This window comes from Sciurus vulgaris (genome assembly GCF_902686455.1).
Source record: "Sciurus vulgaris genome assembly, chromosome: 15".
Taxonomy (NCBI): Eukaryota; Metazoa; Chordata; class Mammalia; order Rodentia; family Sciuridae; genus Sciurus; species Sciurus vulgaris.
In genome coordinates, this window is record NC_136476.1 from 66,594,122 (window position 1) to 66,614,245 (window position 20,124).

At 49.8% G+C, this 20,124-nt stretch overlaps 1 protein-coding gene across 3 annotated transcripts in view; it reads right to left on the reverse strand.

The window, feature by feature from the left end:
* PTPN3 (protein tyrosine phosphatase non-receptor type 3) overlaps nucleotides 1–20,124 on the reverse strand; it is a 140,416-nt gene that overhangs the window by 56,716 nt on the left and 63,576 nt on the right. For all 3 annotated transcript variants that reach the window (XM_079112577.1, XM_079112578.1, XM_079112579.1), the window contains exons 2-7: nucleotides 16,554–16,708; nucleotides 11,332–11,439; nucleotides 11,215–11,257; nucleotides 8,656–8,734; nucleotides 3,980–4,024; nucleotides 465–517 (exon numbers count right to left, since the gene is read on the reverse strand). In XM_079112577.1, the coding sequence (XP_078968703.1) occupies nucleotides 465–517; nucleotides 3,980–4,024; nucleotides 8,656–8,734; nucleotides 11,215–11,257; nucleotides 11,332–11,439; nucleotides 16,554–16,708 (483 nt within the window). The remainder of the gene's footprint in view (nucleotides 1–464; nucleotides 518–3,979; nucleotides 4,025–8,655; nucleotides 8,735–11,214; nucleotides 11,258–11,331; nucleotides 11,440–16,553; nucleotides 16,709–20,124) is intronic.

A 20,124-nucleotide genomic window follows, 5' to 3' on the forward strand; every position in this document is an offset into this window, starting at 1 on the left:
TAAATTCATAAGCTCTCAGCGGTGTTTCAGACAGGCACCAAGCATGCAGCAGGAGTGACTTCCAGCAAATTCCTTAACCTAGCTGGGTCTCGGTTTCCATGTTTATAAGAGATGACTGGTATAAATATTGTTCCACTGGGGTTTGTATGGAGATCAAATCCAAATACCTGGGCAAAGGCTCTGGAAAATGCCATGTGTGATGGCTGTCTGCTGCTTTATGGGCTCCCTTTGGAGAAAACACCATGCCAGAGCTCATCCGCTCCTTCCCCCTGCTCCTTTCCTTTATTCAACATTCCCAAGCTGGAGGAGTGCATAAGTCAGGGTACCAGCAGGACTCTCTGGACAGCCACAGATATGCTGTCCCTGGGAAGAGGGACTTGGTCAAAGAGGAGGAGCTGGTGGCTTTCTCTGTACACTGCTCAGAGCAATCTGTCCCTCCATGCCACACTCCCTTGGTGACTTACATTGTACTGCATAGGATGCAAGAACCACCGCAGAGTTAAGAGGGCAGGTCAACCTGTCAGAAGAAAAACATCTTAGCAAAATCACAAGGACCAGTGGGGCCTGAAATGCTCATAGATCATAGGTCTTTCTTTTCTTGTATTAACCATGGAAGACAGCACGAATCATAACAAAGACAACTGTATGACACAAATCAATCTCAAAGGGGGAGATAAATATAACACACGAAAGATTTTTTTAAATAAAAAGAATTTTGGAGGTTTAAAATAATATATATCACAAATACTAGGAAGCTAGAGTTTGGACACTGGCCAGCATGTTGGCTGGGTCGAGAAACATCAGACTCATCTCTGAGAAGAACAGTGAGGAACGTAAACTCTTACATTAACAGGCAGACTTCATATCTTTCTAGTAAAGACGTGAGACTTTCTGTAGGGCTCTGACTGAATTCCTGGGTTCTCGGCTACCCCCTTTCTGGAACTGTGACATCCTCTTAGAAGGGAAAAGTGGAAAAGTATTTTGAATTTTAACACTTGTAATTCCTTCACTAATTGACTAATTACTTAAGTTTCCTGTATCTATTTACCCTCCTGAAGATCTACAGGGTTTAATGATCTGTTGGTCTGTCTTCCACCATCCACTAGAAATCCAGACTTGGGATGGACTTCTTATTTTCTTCTAAACTCACCGCCCTCCCAAATGCCCCACTTTTGCCCCTGACTCCACCTGTCAGTTACATTTTGAATCCGGATTGCTCCTTTCCTCTGTTCACCTTTGACTCCCTGATCTGTCTCCCTGGGAGCTCTGCCAGCAGACTTGGGGCAGGTATCATTGCTGGGTGGGAGAATGGGCTGGGAAAGGGTGGGGCTGGAGGGATCTGTAAAGGGAGGCATCCTCAAGAGCAACCCTAAGAGACACTGGGACTTTAAAAGCACTTTCCCAGCAGCACAGTGGGAAGCGGAGGAAACATGCAGTTTCCATGGCAGCTCGTGAAGTTCCCCAGACATGAAACATCCCACCCTCTGACTGATCTGCTGGGCCCTCCAGGGGTCCCCCTCACGTCCACTGCGTCCACTGCACTGCGCGCTGATCCCAAGGCTGCGTACAAAGGCAGCATTCCCTCTCAGGGAGCTCCCCCCATCTTCCCTCAAGCAACTCTGGCTTCCTGCTGGCACCTGTGAAGGTGTCTCCAAGTCCACAGCCACATCCCAGGGCTGCCCACCATCCAGTCATTCACCAGGAGGTCCAGAAGGCAGAGAGGGAGCAGACAGAAATGTGACAAACATCAGCCATTTGCTCTCCTACCAAGAAGGACCTCACTGACATCTAGCCACTGTCCTTGCTAGAGGAAGAGCAGGTGAATGGGACTTGAGGGACACCTGAGGAGGAGGCTAAGGAGACTCAGTCTAAGTAGAAGCAATAATTCCACAAAGTCAGGACAAACATTTCCCAAAAAATGGTGTCCAAAGCGTCCATTAAAGAACACCCAGAGCACTACTCTCGACCTTCTGTTCTTCCCAGACAGATCTCTTTCTCTCAGGGGTTTGGGGCAGGTCTCCATCTGCGGAGTGAAGAGCTTGGACTGATGAGCACCCCTCTTGGCAGGAAGAAGCTGAAGTCCACAGTACTGCCAGTTCACAGTTCAGACACATCAGGGGGTCCAACATCCCGAGAAATGCTAACTGCTCCTCCAAGCCTGTCAAGCACCCTGGCCGAAGAGCCTGATTCCCACCTGAGAAGTGTGGCAGCAGAGACCCTCTCCTTGGAGAGGGATGAGGGCCTCCTGATGAGGAAAGCCAGGGCTCTAAGCCAGAGGTGCTCCTCAACAGACGCCTACTGATTCACACAGGAACACTGAGGGGTGTTTTGTTTGGAGGAGGAAGAATGCAGACCAGCGCTGTCCAGCACCTGTGAGCGAGCCGAGAGCTGCTGAGGAGGCGGCCCTTGCCTTATCTCACTGCACAGTTCAGGACCTGCTCCTAACAGGTACCAGCTAAGTATCTGTGGGAAGACAAAATGTGTAGAAGGGAGGGCAGAAACAGTCTGGCTGCACAGGAAGCCTGGGCCCCAGGAGAGGGGCAGGTGATCTTAAGATGCTCTGCCTCTCAGAAGAGTGAGCTCCCCACTACTGGAGTGACCAAGCAGGCGCCCCAAGGCCATAGGTCGTGTTGGTGAGGGGATGTGCTCCTACCTTGAGGAAAGGACAGGCCAAGTCACCAGGCAGGGTTCTGTAATTCTATGACCGATACACAGTCCACAGGTCTGGCCATCCTCTCCTCAAGGAGGCTCCTATTTCAAGCTGTCCCTGCCCTCTGATCTCCCCCGCCGCAGCCCCAGACCTCTGGCTGGCAGGTCTGTGATGCTTCCTCCAGGACTGTCCACTGTCTTCCATCTAGACTGAACCAGGCTCCTTCCAGTCTGCCCTCGTGTGCACTGACTTGATCTGTGTAGGTGTGGTTCTCACCACATTCCTCCTGCTTTTAAAAACCTTCAGCTGCTCTCCTCTGTCAGGTGGATGCAAGATGCATGCCTGTGTTTGACATGAAGAGTCCCCTCTGTTCTCGTGAAAGTCACTTATGTGTGGTTTAAGCTGGGACTGTGTGTGGGGGGTGGGTTGGGGGTGGCTTCTTGCTGCCCAAGGAAATCCAGCTCCTCACTTCTCTACCCTCCCCAACTGTGGCTCACCCCAGCAATCCACAAAGACTTTTCCAGTTCACACCAACAAAAGGAGCTCCTCAACACCTGTGCCAGCTGCTGTCTCCACTGCCCACCCTGGTCCTAACTGCTTCATGGGCTCCTGTCTTGTTCCTCCAACCAGACTGCCAGCTCCCTCGTGCTATAGCATGCCAGTGGCCTCTGATGACCCTCTCTGCAGGAACCAAGCTAATGGGTGGAGAGAGGGGGTGAGGAGAATGGGAGTAAGATGTGGCTATTTCTACCCGTTTACCTGCTACAGTTTCTTTTAGAAGTCAAGAAAATACTAAGGATTTGGAGGAGGTAGCTCTGTGACCTCTGGCTCGGAATTTCATCCCCCTTTCTGGGTTATTCTCGGATAGCTTCCAATCGTTTAGATGGTCTGGATACACAAGAAGTGCTGAATCACAGGCAGATGCTTATGTCTAAGTAAAAACCTTCCCAGTGAGAAAATGAATCATCCAAGGAACCAGGGGCTGGAAGAGGACCTAAATTAGGCCTGACCTGCCTTCCTGAATGAAGTCCATTTTATATTCTGGGTCTCTTCCTCCCTTTTGAATTTCTCAGGTCTTTACCAGAAAGATAACTGTACCTTTGTAATAAAGCAGAAATAGCATGAAATGAAGTTCATCTCTCCTTAGTTTCTCTAAGCCAAGACTGAGTTGAAAACAGATGTCCAGAGCCTAATGTCACACAAGATGCTGTTTTTAACATTCAGTCTTTGCTCAGATTTAATATTGTTTTCAGAAATACACACTCATTAGATTAAAACCAGGAATTTGGCTAGTCTGGCAGGAAAAGAAAAATGCAAAATTCTCATTACCTTCCTTCACAAATATCCATCTTCAGTTGTAAGAAATACAAATGCCTACAAAACAATGACTTTCATTAATTCATACTCAAACTGAAATGAGCCAAAAAAAAAAAACAGGGGAGGGGGTTGATGCATCAAGAACAATATCTGTACAATAAAAAAATAAAATACATAAAAATACATTTTGACGTATTTGAATTGGCGTGGGGTATAGGATTTCGGGTGCTACCCTGTGTACTGCAAAGCTGCCCCACTGGAAATGACTGCTCATATTGGTGCCTACGTCTTGATGGGCAGGGGGGCACTTCCAGTCAGTGTAGGTCACCCCAGGGGGCGTCGAGCAGGGACGGTGGAAGCGACCCTGGTACTGCTGCCAGAGGTGCCCCCGCCCCCAGCCTGGGCCTTCCTAATCAGGCACTGTGTTCTGCACACGCAGCCCCCGCACACTGACGGGGCCACTGTTCCCAACACCATGCCAGCATTCGCACACCCACGTTCCCTATGCATAAAGCTGCGAAGAGGAGGGGGTTCTGTGGAGACACTGCCTTGGCTCGGGTGCAAACACCCAGCTGGGCCTTTTCCTGTGTCCCAGGAACTGTGGGTGCTGGAGCAGAAGCATAAACATCGGTAAAGGAGAAGGTGCCAGCACTTCCAGGCTGCACTCGTCTGTGAGCGACCAGCAGCCTCAACCTCAAAAGCCTGGACCTGTTTTGCTGACAAGTTGTCACAAGCCCCTCAGCCTGTGAGTCTGTGCCACTGTCACAGATGGGAACAGGGAGGTCGAGAGCTGCACCGTGCAGGCCAGGCAGCACCCTGGAGACACTTATATTTAGGGATGCGCCACACATGTGACACTTGGCTGCCAGCTCCCACTCTTTTTTAAAACCCAGATTCAAATGGGATAGACATTCCAGGGTCTGGCCAAGACGACAAAAGGGAAACCTTGAAATCTAATATAGACAGGGCAGAAGTGCTCAGGGCAGGAGAGCTCATTCTGGCAAAGTTAACAATGCACTCTCATGTTCCTTTGATTATAAGGTCCAAGGGCCTGGTGTTTTGAGATGTGAATGCTTCAAACGGCTCCCCAGCCTCAGAGCGGCACAGTTCTGGGCTGTATGCCTGGAACTCTAACCCTTCCCCTCACTGCAGCCCCCTGATGACTCTGTGGCGTAGGTACCATCACCCTTACCACTTTTACCGATAAGGAAATTGAAGCTCAGATAGGATAAGACACGTCAGGTTAGCTCTGACTTATTTTAACCTAGAAACTCCTGAGAAAAATCTCAGTATGCAACCAATCTGTTACGTGTTTTAACGACAGAAAGGCTTGGGGCTCTATGTCATAACTGATGTTACTACTTTGATTATAATTATCACCACTACCCATAACAGGCAGAGCACCTGGCTGGTGTTCAGAGGCGGCAACGCATCATGCCGGCTATGCCTCTGCAGTACTGGACTCCCCATCCTTCCCACCTAGGAGGATGGGATCAGTCCTTTCTAGCCTGTTTCTATGTTTATCCAAGCTGACATTTAACCAGAATTAAGTGTTCTCTCCTCCTACAGTGCTACTGAGAGAAAGAAGGGAGGGGAGAGTTATAGACAGTCCACTGGTCAGGCTGGGCTTGTGCTGAAGAGCCCAGGAGTCAGTATGCTCTCTGAGGGATATAAATAATAACACGAGCCTCAGATCGCCACTCACCAAAGGCTACTTGTCATAGGCTGGTGAAGTTTCTGAGTCAACCCCACGACATCACATGTAAAGAAAGCAGAATTGTGGGCTGCAACCTAAACTTAGGGGTCTACTCAGGGATCTTGAAAAGGAGCTTAAATTTTTGAAAGCGACAGTAAATGAAGTTGTTTAGAACAATCTAAATTTATCAGAAACAGCAGTTGTGGAGGCTCACAATAAAAAAAGACATTTATTTAGCAATAAGAATAAAGGAAAGTTATTTACAAGATAAACTCAGCATGCCTAAATTGGGAAATGTAATGACCCTTCTTAAAGTCAAACCCCATCCATGACCTCAACTTCTGAAAAAAGCACTGAATTTCTCCTTGTCTGGATCCTTATCAAGAAACAAAACCAACAAATACTATCTCTATACTGCTCTGACTTTTTGGAACCAAATTTTCTTCAAAGAGAACTCAATTTGGACAGGCTACAAAGCTGGAGCCCAATGAGAAACTATGTGCCAGGAAAACTGGTCAAAGCTTTCGTGTGAATTCTTTAAAAGCACGTGAATTCATGGTGGAATCCTGACACAGCATAGGGGGAACCTCTCCAGTCTTGGCGGCCCCCAAGCCTTATAGGAGCCACGGGGGCGGCTGCCGCCATGGCTCCCACCACACTGAGGAACCTCGTGCCCGCATGCAAGGCCCTGCTGCAGGCTGCAGAGGACACACACCTCTAGGTGGGGAGTGGGCACTCAGATCTGAGCTGGTGAATTTCAAGAGACATGGACAAACCGATTTTTACCTGGGACTTGGGGAAGGACAAGAACTAGTCTATTGCTCGTCTTGAGCTCAAGTCTGCCTCTCTGTAGCCCCCACCTCCACCCGGCCATAACTCCATGACTGTCACATCCGCTCCCCTTTTCCTACGACCACTCTGGAGAGCTGAAGTGGGCGGCTTCACCTCTCCCTGAGCCTTCTCTCCACCCAAACACCCTACATTTCCTCAGCTGCCCCTCAAACACCAGCAATGCTCAGCAGACCTGGGAGAGCAGCAAGCTTTTTCCCCACAGGGACACAGGAGAACGGCCAATGACCACTTGGGTTCTGGAGAGGGACTCCTGGGTCAGCCAGCCCTGGGGATCCTTGCCTTCAGCTTTTGTCACTGGAGAGCTCTACCATGCCAGCGAGTGCCACAAATCTGGGGTTCCAGCAACACAGGTAGCAGATAAGGAGATGGTGACAGTCACCAGTGTGTGCAGAACTGTCCACACCTGGGACCGAAGTCCACTACTACCTCATGGTGAAGCCAATTTAGTGGGTCGCAACTGGCATTTTTTAAAAAAAGGAAATGGAACAGAAAACTGCAGTGTGTTTTGAATTAGTACAGTGTTGCAAAACTTTTGCTTCAGTAATTTGTATGTGTGTACTGCATTATGAAATGACATATGAAACATATTTAATGGGATTTAAAGAATATCTGATGGTTAGACTACCACATATACCTACATGTATACATAAACACATACAATCACACACATTACACAGTGTATATAACACATAACCCACGTACACATAAGTACAGTACACACACATAATTCTTCATGTCTTTTTTTTTTTTTTTTTTTTTTTTTTTTTTAAGCCTGGGCCTCACTCTATTGCCCAGGCTGGTCTCCAACTCCTGAACCATCTTCCAGCTTCAGCCTCCCATTAGCAGGAACTATAGGCACGTGCCCTATGCCTTCATCTCACTGTAAAGTGTCCCTCAAACAAAATCTGTTGTTTAGTACTGTTCTGGGGAGACCCTGGCAGGGTCATGGAGAACACTTCTCATAGTGTCACCATGTAGTGTTCGACAGCTTATGAGCTGAGTGGTTCTGCCCTGTCCCCGGTCGACCAGGGTGAGAGCCACGCAGGGAAGACTCCAAGCAGGGTCACTGCCTTGGGGTTACCCAGGGAGTCACGATGAACCTTCCGTACACAGGCTTAAAATAGAACAGCAAAGAGCCGAATTCCCAGCGTCTGCTATTGTGGAGGGAAGGGGTGCACAAAGAGGCAACGGGGTAAGAGGCTAACGCTTGCTTTGCAAACATTAAAAGTTAAAATGTGATTGTGTGATCACCATTAAAAAGAAAATGAAGAAACGAAAAATGAGACAGCACTTGGTCAACGCCACCTGAGTGGTGATGGTCTCATGGTCACCATGAGCACAGGGTCAATGACCCTAAACATCCACTGTCTCTTCCTGGTGATGTGGTTTTTCTCCCTAAGAACAATAAAGGGATGGGTCATAAAGGGGCTAAATGCTGCCATGGAGCAGGGTCTGGTGGGCAGCTGGTGAAGCCCACAGTCCAAGAGCAACAGCTTGCCTGTGCTGCCCACCCTCGTTCTAAATGCCCTGTTCCCCACCCAGAAAACCCACCTGCCAGGACGACCAGAGCCAGCACAGACTCCCAGCCCTGAGGGGTAAACGGCTCCCTTCCGGGTACCTTCCCTGATCTGGTTCCCAAGCTTCCCGCAGCTGATGGTTTACCGACAGACAGGCTGGACCCAGCCTGTGCTCCTTCCCAGCTCCTGCAAACTGGAACCTGGTCAGAACGGCTGATTACAGCAGGGTCTGGTCCTCAAGGGCCCGGATGCCTCTCTCCAGAGAGACTGTGCTATGTGACCTGCGGACAACTGTTCTACACATCTGTCTTCTAAACCCAGCCTCTCAGTGGACAGGGCCTTCCATCTGTGGAACATGCTGTGCTCACCAGCCAGGAATGGGGAGGGAGGTGAGAGGGAGGCGGGGGAGCCAGTGTGCTGGGAACTACCAAATCAGGTGAGAGGAACAGGCCCACCATAGAACGCTAATTCACCAACCAAAATTTCAATAGATGTACCCCAAACCCTTACTTCAATCATAATGGTTGGTGCAGTTATACCCAAATGACACCATCTGGCCATTATCATAAAATGAAGAGCACATTTTATACATTAAGTAGAAAACTTTAAGAAAATGTTATTACCTGGTTTGTTCTTGCTGCAGTGTGTTGGGATCAGGTATAAAAAATCTTACTCGAAAATGCAGGGTACAGGGGAAACCTCCTACAACATTTTTCAAAAACACGTTAAATTTTCCCTTTAAAAGAGTCACCGTATACCAGTTGCTACTCTCCCACAAGTGGTGTACTTTTCACTCAGCCATAGTTTTTCCATTATAAAAGGACTAATTTCCAAAAAGGAGAGCAGAAGTTAACTGTTTCAGAAATCTCCAAGTCTACAGAACGTGAAGCACTTATGCAACCTCAGCAGAGGCTGCGGCAGCATCTATTCCCGATCACGTTTGACTTAGGCCATGTTTACATGATGCACTCTGTTATCTCTATCAGGAATTCTTAAGATCTTTGAATCAATTCACAAAGAAGTACTAGCTTACATTATTACAGTGATCCATACTTTCAAACATTGTCAAGTACACAGAAGTTAAACACAGTCGTGACTGTGAGAAGGCTAAGCTGCTATTGATAACTCCATTTTATAGATAAGCCAACAGGCTTAGAGATGTGACTTGCCTTAGGTCACACAGCTAGTGACAAACCCAGAACTGTAGCACTGAGGTTTCTGACTGCTATTCCACATTTCAAAGTCATTTTTATACTCAAAAACATTTCATGCTTTCAATGCAACATGTATTAACATGATTAATATGCTAGTGAACATTACACAAAGAACACACTCAAATATGACTTTATGCATCAACACCTAGAGTCAATTGACTTGTGGGGATAAAATTAGTCCATTTCTTCTGATCGACATGGCAACAGAAGATAAGACTGTGTTGCTAAGTTCCCAACATCATCTTCTTGTCAGTTTCATCCCCTCTAGCACCTGGTAAACATGCTCTGGTCCTGTCTCTGTGCTTAGCACTTCTTTGCTCTGAACTCAAGCCTTCTTGGCCTGCTCCCTCGCTGGTCCTGTGGCTCACCTCCTTTTCTACCCTGGTTCATCCTGGGCTCCACCCTTCCCCCTCTTCAGGACCATTTACCTTTCCTTTTGCTGGTGTTTAATCTCTAATGGTGGGTGTGCCCCTGAGCGCACCTCTGCAGGTGTGCCTGGGAGCCAGAGGGTGGTGCTGTAGCTGTGTGCTGGCTGACCCTGAGCACTCAGGGGACAGCAAAGTGCTCCCCTGCCCTGGGATGCTCTCCAACCTTTCTGCCTCACATTCTGCAGGGGGCCACCTTTGGGGCTCAGGCCTGGCTGCTCTGACTTTCTTGTCCTCTTCTGCACACCCAGGGCCTCCTATCTTGTGGTGAGTACATCACAGAACTCTTCGTCCTCGTCTTTTTCCACAACTGGCTGTGAGATACTTGGGGGCAAGGTCCAAATCTGATTTGGGCTGGATTTCCACCACGTAGCCCAGGACTTTGCCTAGTCTGCTTGCCGCAAGAACGAGCTAGGGAGAAAACCAATGACAGCCTGTGTCCTGCCTCATGTGTGCTCAGTCTGTGAATTCAAACAGTGCCTGGGGCTCTGGCTCCCTTGGGTGCTCCTGAACCCTAAGGTCATGATCACGGGAGGGAAGGACTCTGAGGTGGCTCCAGAAGAGGGCAGCAGAGGGGTCAGAGATATGACTGCTCCGTCTGCTCTTCCCACCTGGGGGCTGGGGCAGGTGTAGGGGCCTTATGTGTATGTACACAAGTCCACCTGCCCAATACCCCCTGGCCACTCACTGGCTACCTCCTGTATGTCAGGTGCCAGGAGCACTCGAGGGAGGAACGCAGCAAGGATCCAACCCTCGAGGACCTGCAGTTCTGGGAGGAAGCCAAGGGCACAAGACCATGAGATGAAGGTGAGTGCAGCAGCCAAGAAGCAGGCAGTGACACGTGAAGGGAAGACACAGGGTCAAGGCTTCTGGTAGGAGATGGGGTCCGGGAGCCTTGCAGAGCAGCAGCAGGTAGACACAGGAGAAAGGCATTCCCGGAGAAACAGACTGAGGGAAGGCGCTGCAGACTGGCCAGGTGTGTCTGAGGTCTGAGGGGCCCTGATGGGAACAGTGGCCGCTGTGGTGGAAAACCAGGCTGAGCGCAGATCAGGGCAGAGCACAGGGGTGAGGCATGGCTGGACCGGCCACCTAACTGGGAGCTGACAGATAGCAGGGGGCCCAGGTGTGCTGGGCGAGTCATGTTTTGAAAGGATCAATCTTTTAAGTCTGAGACATTATCTACCTGTGGCTTCGTTTCCAGGGACTGTACCTGAACTGCAGGAAATACAGGGTTGGTTTGTGTCTGTCCTGCCCATCCCGGCTCTCACCCTGGGCTGAGAAAGGCCATCCTTCTTCCACGCCTTCCTTGGCTCTGAGCATCCTATACTGGTCTATCCCTTCCTCACCTACAGTTGGCTGAGCATCCTGAGGGCTGATCTGTAAGCATATCTGCTAACCTACAAGTCAAATGGGGAGCAGGCAGCTCACCCGTCTCCTGAGCCCCCTGGAATCTGGGTGGCCGATGTGACAGGCACCCTGCTGACCGAAGGAAATGGGTCCCCACACACCCAATGTCCAACTCAAACGAAAAGATCACACCAACCTTTTAACTGCTTCCTGATGGGTTTGCTTGACTCAAGCCATCTCTGTTGGTAAGAAAACATAAGCTATAAAACCAACCTGGGCAGGAGTTTAGCACACGTTACAGGCTGGCACTTACGGGGGAGTCCACCGAGTCGTCGCCATGTTGCAAACCAAAGTATTCCTTTTCAGTCACGCCCAGGTGGGTGTATGCCATGTCCAGAAGCGACTGGCCAGTGTCTTGTTTCTGGTAGGGGGCGGGGGAATAGAATGGGAAAAATCTTAAGAACTGGTGGTGACAACATCTTTACTGCCCACCAAAGTGAGTTAATATATTCAGAGACTCTATACACACGCATTTCCCAAAGTGACAAAAGTGTTCACAAATTCCAAGTCACAAAGGTGCATGATGTATACACGGAGGAGGGCTAAGACGGAACCAAGAAATACCACGTAAGCCGGTGTGAGCGGACTTTCTGATGTCTTCCTTCCCCTCAGCTGAGGCTCCCAGGGATGCCTGCACTGGACAACCCACACACGTGATCACATCAACCTCGCTGTGACCTGCCCGTGGATCACCCACCACGAACACTAATCCCGGGTCAGCTTCTGCTGGCTCCTCGGGACGTGCCTGCAGCTCCTACCCCTACAGGAACCCGAGAGTGTGCACTGGGGAGGAAAACTCTTGACTACCTGCTAAAAATACTCGAGTGCCACTGGAAATACCCTCAGAGTGAGCTGGCCTGTGTCGCCCTGTGGGATTATCATTATCTGCCTCGCTGCCTCCCGGCATCTGAAGTGAGGAGACGGCGCGACGTTCAGTCACACTTCGCTCTGGAGGGGACTCCGCCGCTTCACCACTCAGTGTTTACAACCAGGCATGGTGTGAGCACGGGACAGAGCCAGGGTCAGCGTCCCTTTCCTGCTGGCCATGGAAGTAGCAGCTGTAACATGGAGTGTCAAATACTGCCAAGTACATCAAACCCGTGGGGCTCCATGGACACAAGGGGACAATACAAACCGTGGGCTCCAGCTGGGGGCAGGCAGAAGCAACCCCTGACTGGGTCTGCAAGGACAACAGGGCCAAGGGCTCCCTCCCTTCTAGGTGTGTGGGCCTTTGAGGTTGATGGCCAGGCATAGTAAAGGCAAGGCGGGGGGCGGGGGGGAGGCAGGGGTTGCTGCTACAGCAGCATGCTACAGCAGATTCTATTTTACCAGGCAGCTTTCTCGGGGGTCCCTTGAACCAAAACGTTCAGCATAAGGACACTGAATCAGAAATGGACAGGGCACAGAAGCGGCAAAGGCAGCTCTTCGTTTGAGTGTCTGACAACAGATAATGGACTTGAAATAGGTCACAGTGGCCAGGACCAGGAGAATTTCCTGACAGGCCCCTCAGAGGCCTCACAGGATCTGGTCTGTAGGAGGAACCTGAGACATGACCTCTCTGAACACACCCCTGGCCAGCCCAGGGCCCGTCCACCCAGGGCACCATCCATGGATCCAGGTGGGTGGGGAGAATGATCAGGCCCCACGTTCCAGGTCCTGAGCCATTCGCCCTCCCAACTGCGAGAGGCTCTCCTAACCCAGCCAATCCCAAGTCTTCCAATTAAGAGGATGTTGCAGCAAAACTGACACAGGTGCATTCAAGTAGGGTGAAGCTCATGATCAAGGACATCCATGCCCTGGGTGTGTTTTCATATTTACACAGATTGTATAGGTAGAGAGAGTTTTTCCAACACTGGTCATTCGCCCACTGCTTTTCTCAGAGGCACAGAACTTTAAAAACAGTCCTAGCTGGGCACAATGGCACACACCTATAATCCCAGGTACCTGGGAGGCTGAGGCAGGGCAATCACAAGTTCAAGGTCAACCGGGGCAACCTAGTGAGACCCTGCCTCAAAATAAGATATAAAACAATGCTGGGGTGTAGCCCAGCGGTAGGTCACTTGCCTAGAACATGTGAAGCCCTGGGTTCTATGCCAAGCACAAAAAAGAAAAAATAAATAAAAACATAGTATTTATTTCAAAAGGTACCTGAAGTGGTAGATTTGTTATTCAGTTTAACAGGCATCCCACATTTGGGACAATGAGACTTAAAAGATCAATGTGTCAAAGAGCTACCTGCTCCCCTTGCTAGAATCACATGTCGCTCACAGCTCTGATGTACTGGATACCTACATGCAGCAGATATGATACCACGCGCCCTTTTCACATCGGACCGCCAATATTTGTGGCAATTTTGCAAAACAGCCATCCCCATCCCCCTGGCCAAGGAGCAACCAGGGCACAGAGAGGCCACGTGCCCAGCACCCTCACCCCGGACTCGGGCTCCAGTGCTCCCCCTGTGCCGCATCTCTCTTCTCCAGCGCCTGATTCAAGCACTTGGGTGTCAGTTATGTATGATTCACCCAACTCTCAAAAGAAATTGCAATAGAATTAAAGACACGTTTCCGATAAGAACAGGCCTGTCCCCATCCCCACCACACCAGAGCTCCGCTCTTCTACCCTGGCTCACTGCCAGTGCCCCACGGGCTCCTGGCTGGGGTCGGAGTGGACACGTCCAGTTAGCTTCCCGGAGGATGCTTCTTGCCCAGATGGTCCAGCTAGGGTCTGGGCATTTCTGTGAAAATGACCCCCACAGGCAGGAAATCACAAAGTGAGGGACATTCCAATCTGCAGCCAGGCCCTGGAGCTCCACCCTGCCAGCTCTGTACCGGGCCTCTGCAAGCTTCTGAGACCCATGACCAGCACTCGGGCAAGCCCTAGCCTTACCCGCTCGTCACAGGGCTGGTCGCTCCTTCCGACAATGCATTTTTACCCAAGTTTCTCAGACATTCATGCGTGGTGGTCTCCTCTTGCCTCCCCAGCTGGTCCCCTTCAGCCTCCTAGTACTGCCACCACTACACCTTTAAACCTCAGGCCTCTACCCTATCTTCTGGCCCCTCGCTTCTCAGGTCATCTTACCCAGCTTCATGGCCTGGAACACCGTCTCCACCTTGCTGCCATCCACACTGATAACCCTGGCCTGATGTGTATACCTATCATCATCTCTATGTTTCTGTGGAGACAAATAATGGACACCTCAAACTTCACAGGTCCACAGCAGAACTGGTCAATTCCACCTCCAAACCTGCCCTTCCACGCCTTCCCATCTCTATAAATTGCAACTCTGTGTTGCCAGGCTGTTCAGGCCCAACCCTGGAGTCACCTTGAGGCCTCTCAGACTTTCACACCCCAGATCCCAGCGATCAGCAAATCCTACTGGCTCCATCTTCAAAGCGTTTCCAGGCGTGGATTCCTCCCAGCCACCTCCACAAGCCCGCCCTGCCCCATCATCAGCATCTCCCCTAGATTGCTCTCACAGCCTCTCAGCCCTTTCCTTCCCTGGCAACTGCCCACACAGCATTAGAAGGGGCACTTGAGTCGGATCATGTCAAGTCCCTGTCCAAAGCTACTAGTGCTTTCGCCTCACGAAGTATGAAAACCAGTGCTCCCGCAATGATCGCCCACTCTGCTCTCATCCCTGTTCTCTCTCTGACCTCATCTCCTGCTACTCTCTCTTGCTTCTTCCACTCCAGACACACTAGTGTCTGTACTGTTCTTCAACCACACTCTATGGGCTCCTGCCTCAGGGTCTTTGCACTGCTGTTCCTTCTTCCTGGAAAGTGCTTTCTCCAGACAACCACATTCACCTTACCAGTGAGGCTTCCAGATCATGTCTAAAAACTGACTGTCCTATCCATCTCCCACTGGGATGTAAACTTCAAAAGGGCACTAACTGTGCTCTGTTTTGCTCACTACAGTTTTCTCTGTGACCAGAACAAAGCCAGGCCCAGAGTAAGTGCTCAGGAAACACTTGCTGACTGGATACATGAGTTCTATACCAGTGAAAAGTCACATTCTCATCAGGAAGAAGGCATGTGGTGGAAGAATACCGCCAGCACGAACACAGATTTTAACAGAGAAGTCACACATGGATTACGCCGTCAGCTTACAGCATCCAGACGTGACGCCTGTCACCTTCTCAGGACTTCCTATTATTAAAAAATAAACTATACATAAGACAGGTCTTGTAGAACCAAAGTAGTCGCTTTTTGGAGGAAACATGAAAGACCCGACCAAAAGCGCCCGAAAGCAGTCAGCATCTGCGGGGCTGCAGAGGCTTGCCTGACACTGAAACCACAGTGCCAGGTCACTGGTGTGTGTGGACCCCCTAATTAGGCTTTGGAGACAACTAACTAGACAAGCGAAGTCCCAGGCTGGAGTTTCTCCTTCTTCCTACGAGAACACTTCCCACCCTCAGAAGAATGGCTCCTTGACCCTGGGGAAGGGCTGGAGGCCTGGGAGCTGTAGCTAGAAGCCCGGACAACACGGGTCTCCACTGATCACCTCGACTCTTTGCCAGGCAAAGGGTCTCGATTTTGCCCATTCCTGGGGAGACGCCTGCAGCCACAGCTGCTGGTGGTGGTCCTTGCCCAGTCTGGAAGGAGATGTAGCACCCATCATGCTTTTAAGCTTCATGGAAACTACCTTCTCCTCTTGCCTGCACCAAGGTCCCAGCACCTGGGGCCACAGGAGGCAAACGGGTGGGTGGGTGGAAGCTGCAGGGGTTCTGGGTCACCAAACTGCTCTCTTGTCCAGCTCTCTTCTGACACCTTTCCTCACATACTAGGTTTTCCAGGCTGGGGCAGATACGGCAGTCGGTTCAAGGCTGGGGTTGACCCCTTTAGGACTGGCCAGAGGCTAGGAGAGAAGCCAAGGTCACGGCTGGCAGTGACCAGAGTGGATGGGCAGCAGGGGCTGCTACTGTCCCAGCATCTGAGAGCTGCTGGCCTGGAGGCCCTGTTCCCAGCCCTGGCTCTGTCGAGACTGTCAGTGGAAGAAGCCAGGATCTCCATGAGCCCTGCCACGGAGGCTGCCCGTCTCATGACCCACCCCCTCACCATTTAACGAGCACCTTCTGCATACTAGCCCCGTGCCAGCCAGGACAACCTTCCTGTCTTCAAGGAGCCCACCGTTTAATGGGCGACATGTAATCTAATCATTACAACCATTTTTAAAAATGGGATCTAATGAAGCATATGCAGGGCCCCATCATCCAGAACCAGCTCTGCTTCCGGAGGTAGGTGGGGACTTCACGGGAGCAGAAGTAGCTGAGGATCCTACGGTTCATGTCACAAAGGAGCAGGGAACAGCGAGACATGGGCCAAGACTTTGGGAGTTTTTCCAGTCCAATCTCAACAGACGAGACCTGAAATCTCAAGCTTTCATCCTAAAATCATTTTTCCCCTTCATTTTGTAAGCCCAGAGAGAACTATTTCTTTGGAGCCCTTATGCAGAAAACAAAGGTGGAGAACTTACGTTAACCTTAAAGGTCTGGACCAAGCCATCTAAAAAGCGTATGCTGCAGACGACTTCCGATCGAGTTTTCTCTTTGGGTAACTCGGAGGTGCGTATGTTATTAATTCTTCCACCCAACGCGCGTAACCGGGAGGTCATAACTATCGTTGAATAACCTGTAAGGTGAAACACACCTGTCAGTGATGTCATATGCAAATTACCTGCTACCTGGGAATGCCTCAGCCTACCCAGGCCCTTCGCAACTGTTGTCTTATTTTTTTTTCTTTTTCTTTATGATGACTTGGAGAATTTTATTGCTCGTCTATCAAGAGATTCTTCCTGGCAGGAAGACAGCGCTTTTCTGAAGCTCACTTCAGAAGAGCACACTTTGTTCTAGGCTGACATAGGTTACTCTCCTACCTTCCACGTCCTTGAGGTATCGTTTCGCAGGTGAGCTTTCTATTCTCTTTGATGGTTTTTAAAATTCTTTTGATTCCATGTCGTCTGAGAAACTCACAGGTAAAGAAAAATGTCCACAAACCATGTTCCATTTGCATTTTCACTTCTAAGTTCTAAGCTCAATCAAAACACGTCTGTAGAACTACATGGCTTATTTGCTGAGTATCTTGCAGGTCTATATCTTCTAATTTCTTCTAACTTCCCAGGCTTTAAATTTCTTATTTATGTTTTGCTATCTTAGGTATCTGTGTATTCTACCCCTCAGGTTTTACAGAACTAACTGGGGCCTAAAAATCATTTAAAACATGATCAGATTTATTGATAAACTGGATTATATTAAAATTAAGGACTTCTGCTTATTAAAAGACAACATTTAGAAGAGCAAAAAGACAACCCACAGAATAGAAGATAATTGCAATATACAGATCTATAAAGACTACATGAAGAGCTGGGGACATAGCTCAGCTGGCAGTGTGCTTGCCTTGCATGCACAAGGTCCTGGGTTCAATCCCCAGCACCACAAAAAAAACAAACAACAACAACAAAAAAATGACTACATCAAGTGTTCCTACAACAACCATTAGAAAATAGGAAGAAAACAAACAGGTACTCAACCACATGATTTCTGAAAGAAATGCAAAGTAAAACCACGAAGCCATAGTTCCTCGCACCCTCTGGGCTGCCTAGAGTTCAGACTGACCTCCGTGGAGGCTGTGGAGCAGGTGGGATTCCCACGCAGGCTGACGAGAACATAAACCAAAGCGACAACTTCCAGAAACTGCTGCACAATATATACCAGGACGAACATATGCACGTTCTGTGACAAAACGCTCCCATCCACGGGCACGCTCCCAACAGAAAAATGTACATTAATTCACAAGAAGACACACAGGAGGCTGTTCCTCACAGTCCCACGTGGAAAAAGGCCTAAAGGGCCACTGGTGGTAGACGCACCAACTGCAGTTCAGTGGTCACACCGTGCGCCACCGCGCAGCAAAGCCAAGGCGTGAGCAACCGACGACAAGAACGAACTTCTCTAATGGTGCCGTGGATAAAGGAGGCTGGCCGCACGGGGTCAAGGTGTCAGTACGCTTACAAGGCTGACCGAGGCAGGGTGGTGGTCCCCGCCGGGCCCCGGGCGCTTTCCCCGTCTGGGTGTGCGAGCTAATGAGCTTCGGCGCTCGCTCTGAACGTCCATCAGGCGCTACGTGCACAATTCGTACATCTTCCCGCCTGTTAGCATGTATGCTTCCAAGATGGCCTGTGTCCCCCAGGGCTCCATTGTGACTGAGGGCCTGGTCCCCAGGAGGTGCTGCTGGGAGGGGGTGGAAGCTTGGAAGGTGGGGTCCCGCAGGAGGTCCTGAGGTTGTTGGAAGTGCGAGGTCTTTCTCGGGAGACCCCTTTGGCAGTTTTCTCAGGAGGTCTGTTGTTAAAGGACAAGTCTGACCCTGTCCGTCCTCTCCCTCTGCTTCTGGTTTGAGATGCAACCCCTGCTCCCCCACACCCTCCTGCCACTACTGTCCCCCAGGTTGTGACACAGCAGAGAACTGAGTCAATGCCGCTGCCATGCCCTTGAACCTCCAAAACCGAGTTAAACAAACCTTTTCTCTTCATGCGTAGCCTGTCTTGGCTATTTTAACATAGTGAGGGGAAAAAAAAAAAAGAATACAATTTTATATTTAATAGTAAGTTAAAAACAACAACAACAAAAAACCCAGCCAAGTGCAGAGGTGCACACCTCCAATCCCAGGAAAAGAGTTGTAAATCTGGCAGGGTTAGGTGCAAGAGCAAACACAGAGGAGGGTCTTGAGGGCAAGTAAACGCTCTTCCTAATTCCCTATAAGCCTTCCCTGTGGAGCTGGGTCTTTGCACAAGCTGCCCTTCCGATTGCCATGCGTCTGATTAACTCCTGATCATCCTGGTGCTCCGCCCAAGTGTTGCTCCCTTCCCAGGCCTCCCAGGCAAGTCCTCTATGACTTGCTTTCTCTTGGGTACTCTTCCTAATGTCACACTTCTAATTCAGTGTGTATTTAACAGCTGCTTCTCCCTTTAGGCACTGAGCTCCACAAAGGTAGGCCTCGGGTCTGGTTTTGCTACCTTTAACACCTAGCTCTGGGAGACAGTCGGTAAGTATCTGAATGGATAGAAAATGGAAGAAAGACTCAAACAGAAAGCAAAGCCATGATTTACAGTGTGGAAAAAGAGCAGGAGATAGGATGAGATGGGAGAGAGGGAGAAGGGGAGACGCCCCACAGACCAGCACGTCCCTCACAGCAACACGCACAGAGGTCTTGGGGAACGATGAAAACGCAGATTCTGGTTCTGGTAGGTCTGGGTGGGTGGGGCCCAAGAACAGGCATCCCCCAGCCTCCCTGGTGATGCCCAAGCTGTTCATCCAGGGTTTGCCCCGACAGGAGCAAGTCCAAGATAACTGGAAAATCAGCACCAAATGTCAGAGCAGAGCCACAGACTGAGATTTGGGAGGCTGGCAAGGGTTGGTGACCTGGCTCTGGAAGGGATAAGGGCAAAGCAGAGTGGCGGCCCAAGAATGAGGCCTCAGGGAGCTACAGATACAGCCTGGTGCAGAACTAGAAGTCCAAAGAATACGACAACTGTGTAGAAGGCGCATCCAGAAGACAGGGCCTCTTATCAACACAGTCAAGAAGCTCCAGGTAAACCTCTATTCTCCTGTGGACAGGGACAGGAAATCTCAAATATTCATAAAAAAAAAATAATTCCAGGGACCGGCAGTGCAGAGAAACGTATTCAATCACTTATAAAATTCCACCCACCCCACCACCTCCACCTTGCCCTTTTCATTGAAAATGTCATCAGAAGCAGGGATGCATGTTCTGAGTAATACAAAGTTACCAAAAGACAACAAATGTGTTCCATAATGCTTTAACCCACATTGGATTTCAAATGTCAATTTTGTTGCTTAGTTCTTATCTAAGAATCTCAGGTGGGTTACAATAATTAAAAAAAAAAAAAAAAAAAGTGAAAGATAAAAAAGAATCATTCCAAGTGTGGTTTTGGTGGGAGGTACACATCAGAATCACCTGGGGAGCTTTCAAAAATGACTCCTGTCCCGGCCCCGCCCCAGGGTGATTCAGCACGCTAGGTGTGGCACCTG